This window comes from Trypanosoma cruzi, genomic scaffold (assembly GCF_000209065.1).
Source record: "Trypanosoma cruzi strain CL Brener 1047053516877 genomic scaffold, whole genome shotgun sequence".
NCBI lineage: Eukaryota > Euglenozoa > Kinetoplastea > Trypanosomatida > Trypanosomatidae > Trypanosoma > Trypanosoma cruzi.
In genome coordinates this window covers 31,890-35,688 of record NW_001849210.1, presented here as the reverse complement: position 1 = coordinate 35,688, position 3,799 = coordinate 31,890, and the positions used below count along the sequence as shown (strand labels likewise).

The following is a 3,799-nucleotide window of genomic DNA, read 5'->3' as shown; positions in this document are numbered from 1 at the left end:
TTTCTGAACGGAACTCCCAGTTTTTGACCCGTACTACTTCCACGCAGCGTAAAATGGCAGCTTTGCATGCTTCGCTCCCCCACGTCGCCAGCGTCACGTGGCCCGTCGAGGAGTCCCCGCAGCGTTCCTCCTTGCATCAATCGATGCCTCCGCTCGGGGTCCTCGTCTGCACGGCCGTCCAGGGGAGCTGTTCGCGAGACAACACCCCTGAGGCCCCGGATGCCAACTGGAGGCACAACACTCGTTTCCCCGGTGATTGCTGCCACCGCCGTGTCATCGCCGGCTCCCGTCTGCTCTCCGCCTTCGTCACGGGCCCTCTCGATGGTGGGCAAGGCGGTTTTCGCAGCGACATCTGCTGCCGGTGTCTCCATTCCCCGTTCACCACCCTTTTGCCTGCGTAGAGCGATGCCATTCATCGTCGCCTCCCACCGCAACAGCTCCGCCTCAGCCTGGCGACTGCGAAGCTGCTGCTCAATCAAAAGACGCGCACGACGCATAGTCTCCGTTTTAATTCTTTCCTCAAGATCCGGTCCAGACCGAAGCGGGAATCCCAACAGCGGCTCCCATTTCCCGCTGCCCGAAAAAAAAAGTTCTCTGGCGTGGTATCACGCCATGCTGCTGCGTCCGCCATACAAAACCTACCCGTGTTCGTTGCGTGTGGCCGCCTCGCGCGTTTTCTTGTGGGCTCCACTTCCACGCGCATCGGCAGCGTGGTCTTGTGGTCGATGGGGAACCGTTCCATCATACTGACAGCCGCCCTATCGAGTCTCCGCTTGTCGAGTGGGTGACTCTGCGTCCTCCTTGCGTCCCCTCCGTGACGCATTCGTATTGTGTGCCGATATGGGCAAACTGAGCGCTATGAGCAGCAAAACAGAAAAGAAGGGGCGAAAAGCACACGGATGCATGCATAAGTGAAAACAGCAAAAAAGAAAGGAGAGCGTGACACAGGCTGGCCTTGTGCTCTCACTCTCACCCCTCCTCGGCAACCCCACTATCTCCCTATTCCTCCACGCACACCAGCGCCTGCCCAAGCAAACGTGTCATCTCGCTCCGCATGGGTACCCGCATGCGTGTGCTCCAGCTGCCATCCCAAAAATTCGCGCAGGCAGCAGAAAATAAACAAAATAATTAGGCAAATAAAAGCTCTTTTCCGGCAGCCGTTGAGTGCAACGGAGTCATGACAACTGTTTTCCCTCATTTACCCACTCTCGCCGTGCACCTCCTTTCGCCTCAACACCAACGGGGCTCCCGCTTCCAGCAGGCCTCACCCGCCCAACAATACCGTGAGGGTTCACGTGGTGCAAAAAAATGTTCACCACCGCCAGCAAAGCACAAATTCCCACACACAGCGAGAGCACTCGGGAAAAGCACTACCACACACCACACAAAAAAAAAAAACAAATGAATCATTTGCCTCAGGCACGGGCGAGACTCAGCCCACCGTCCACCTTTAATGTAATGCCAGTGATGTAACCTGCGTCCTTCGACACAAGAAATGCAATGGCATCCGCAATTTGAGCAGCAGAGGCCTCGCTTTGGCCGAGCGGTACTTTATGCCGATACTCCTCCTGCGTCTCCTGCGGCATTGCGGGGGGGAAAAGACTCAGCCCCGGCGCAACCGCATTGACGCGGATGTGGCGCGGCGCCAACTCCAAGGCAGCCGCCCTCGTGAGTCCGCCAAGCGCATGTTTCGCCATCGTGTAGACACAAAAGCCCGGCAGCGGAAGATCAGTCATGGCGTCGCAAAGGTTGACCACCGACAGGTTGCGGCTCCTCCACGCACCCCCTCGCCCTGCCTGCGGGCAAACGCCCGGATCAAAAAAAGCGGCGCAACGACGTTTTAACCAAATAACTCGGCGACCTGCGCATCAATCGGCTTCGCGTCCGCGGCGCCGTTCGTGTCATCTCCCGGCAGCAGCGGAGTCGGGTAATACGCGGAGGCGTTGTTCACCAACACATCGCACCGACCAAAGGCACGAAAAGAGCAGTCGATGATGTCCTCGCAGCAATCGAGAAGAGAGCTGCTGAGACTGAGGTCCCCCCTGCACAACACAGCGGATCCAGCGCGAGCAGCATTGAGCTCCGCAACGAGCCGCTGCGCCGCCCCTTCGGAGTGACGGTAGTGCACGACGACTCGGAATCCCTGCTGGTGCAGACGCACAGCGATACTGTGACCGATGCGTCGCGCTCCTCCGGTGATGATGGCAGCGGGGCACTCCGAGGCTTCATGCGACGTTTCGTTCATCCACCCTCCTGTGTTTTCTCACTCTTTGCTTCCCAAGAAAAGTCCATGGTGGAAGAGCAACAGTTTTTTGTGGCGGCCAGAGGAAGTGGACTCGGGCACACCACGCACGGCAGGGCAACACAAACACACTTCTGCCAGCGACAACATTCGCCAACACGTCGTCACAACAACGTTCTCTCATTCCTCTCGTTGCTTCACACACACACAGTCTCTCCCTCCCCGTGGGTGTGGATGCCTGCCTCACTCGCCGCCACGCTTCTGCTCCATGGCCCACCGCCTCACACTCTCACGCTTCTGCTCCTCCCGCAAGCCCGAGAGCAGAACAACCCAAACGGGCACTACAAACATCACCGCAAGCGCCACAGCGACGCTCACCTCACGCTCGGTCTGTCGCCATGCGTGCATGCCTGGCGTCTCCACGGGACGCACACGGTTCGGTGCGTTGCCAAAGCGTCGATGCGGCACTGTCGGCGTCCCTGTGCGGAATGCACACAGTCGCCGCATTGCAGCCTACCCGCCTAGCAAGATGAAAAGAAACGCAGAAACACACACATAGACAAAAACATACACACACAGTTGAAACAGACTGATCGGCAAACAAACAGATGGTGTCTGAGCGCGGCGCGGCGCTCATTACACGCAGCACTCAGTAACAAACAAGGGCTCGATCCACCACACAAATTCTACTGATGAAACCCACCACACACAAAAAAGGAAAAAAAAACCACGCGCTCACGAGACGATCTAAAGACAATAACTCGCCCATAAACAACGGGCAAGCTCCATGTGTGCCCTGGCCGCAAAAAAAGAAAAAAAGGCGGATGACGCAAGGCACACAATCGACCATTTACCACACATTCTCTTCACAGGCAAATTTCATACATAGTTACATACAACAAACCCATCAACACCCTACATAAATGCACACACGCAGAGATATACGCAGAAAGAGAGACGCACATGGTGCAAAAAAAACAAAACAAAAAAAAAAAACAAAACAAAAAAAAAAAAAAAAAACAAAAAAAAAAAATCTGATTTTGACTTTTTCAGCTGGATGCCACCCAAAACAGCCAGTCATCACGAAGCCGCCGCAACACCCACACTCGCCATGAACTTCGCGGCCTCCTGCTTCCCCAGCGCGGCCACAAGCTCCGAGAACCTCGACGACGGGTCCGACACAAGCTCGCGTGGGGAGCCCGACTCCGCGACGACGCCGTGGTCCATGACGATGATTTTGTCGTACGCCGCCACCGTGTGCAGGCGGTGGGCGATGGTGATGACGGTGTGTGAATTGAAGGCGGTCATCACCGTGTGTTGGATCTGCTGGTCGAGCGCGTGGTCGATGTTGGCAGTGGCCTCGTCCATCGGGATGAAGCCGCTGCCCCGCCGCAGCAGCGCACGCGCCAGGCACAGCAGCTGCCGCTGGCCCACGCTGTAGTTCGACCCGCCCTCCTGCACGCGGCCGTCGATGCCGCCGCTCTCCAACTCCACACGCTCCCGCATCCTACCAGCTCCAGCGCACGCCACACCTCCGCCGGCGTCGAGTCGAGGAAA

At 57.3% G+C, this 3,799-nt stretch overlaps 2 protein-coding genes and 1 pseudogene across 2 annotated transcripts, besides 4 other annotated features; all 3 read right to left on the bottom strand.

The window, feature by feature from the left end:
* Positions 1 to 2,248: a sequence feature (heterozygous, non-Esmeraldo-like haplotype).
* Tc00.1047053510785.20 lies at positions 1,415 to 2,245 on the bottom strand (annotated as a pseudogene).
* Positions 2,249 to 3,793: a sequence feature (areas merged during assembly that could not be assigned to a particular haplotype. This can correspond to areas where the two haplotypes were merged or to regions with more than two copies in the genome that were merged during assembly.).
* On the bottom strand, positions 2,486 to 2,749 carry Tc00.1047053510785.15 (hypothetical protein, conserved; the record flags this gene model as incomplete). Its single annotated transcript, XM_798041.1, has 1 exon — positions 2,486 to 2,749. The coding sequence occupies one exon, from the start codon at positions 2,747 to 2,749 to the stop codon at positions 2,486 to 2,488; it is 264 nt and encodes an 87-aa protein (XP_803134.1).
* Positions 3,213 to 3,275: a microsatellite.
* Positions 3,323 to 3,799, bottom strand: Tc00.1047053510785.10 (uncharacterized protein; the record flags this gene model as incomplete). Its single annotated transcript, XM_798040.1, has 1 exon — positions 3,323 to 3,799. A coding segment is annotated over one exon (477 nt), but the record flags the coding sequence as incomplete, so codon positions are not given.
* Positions 3,794 to 3,799: a sequence feature (heterozygous, non-Esmeraldo-like haplotype).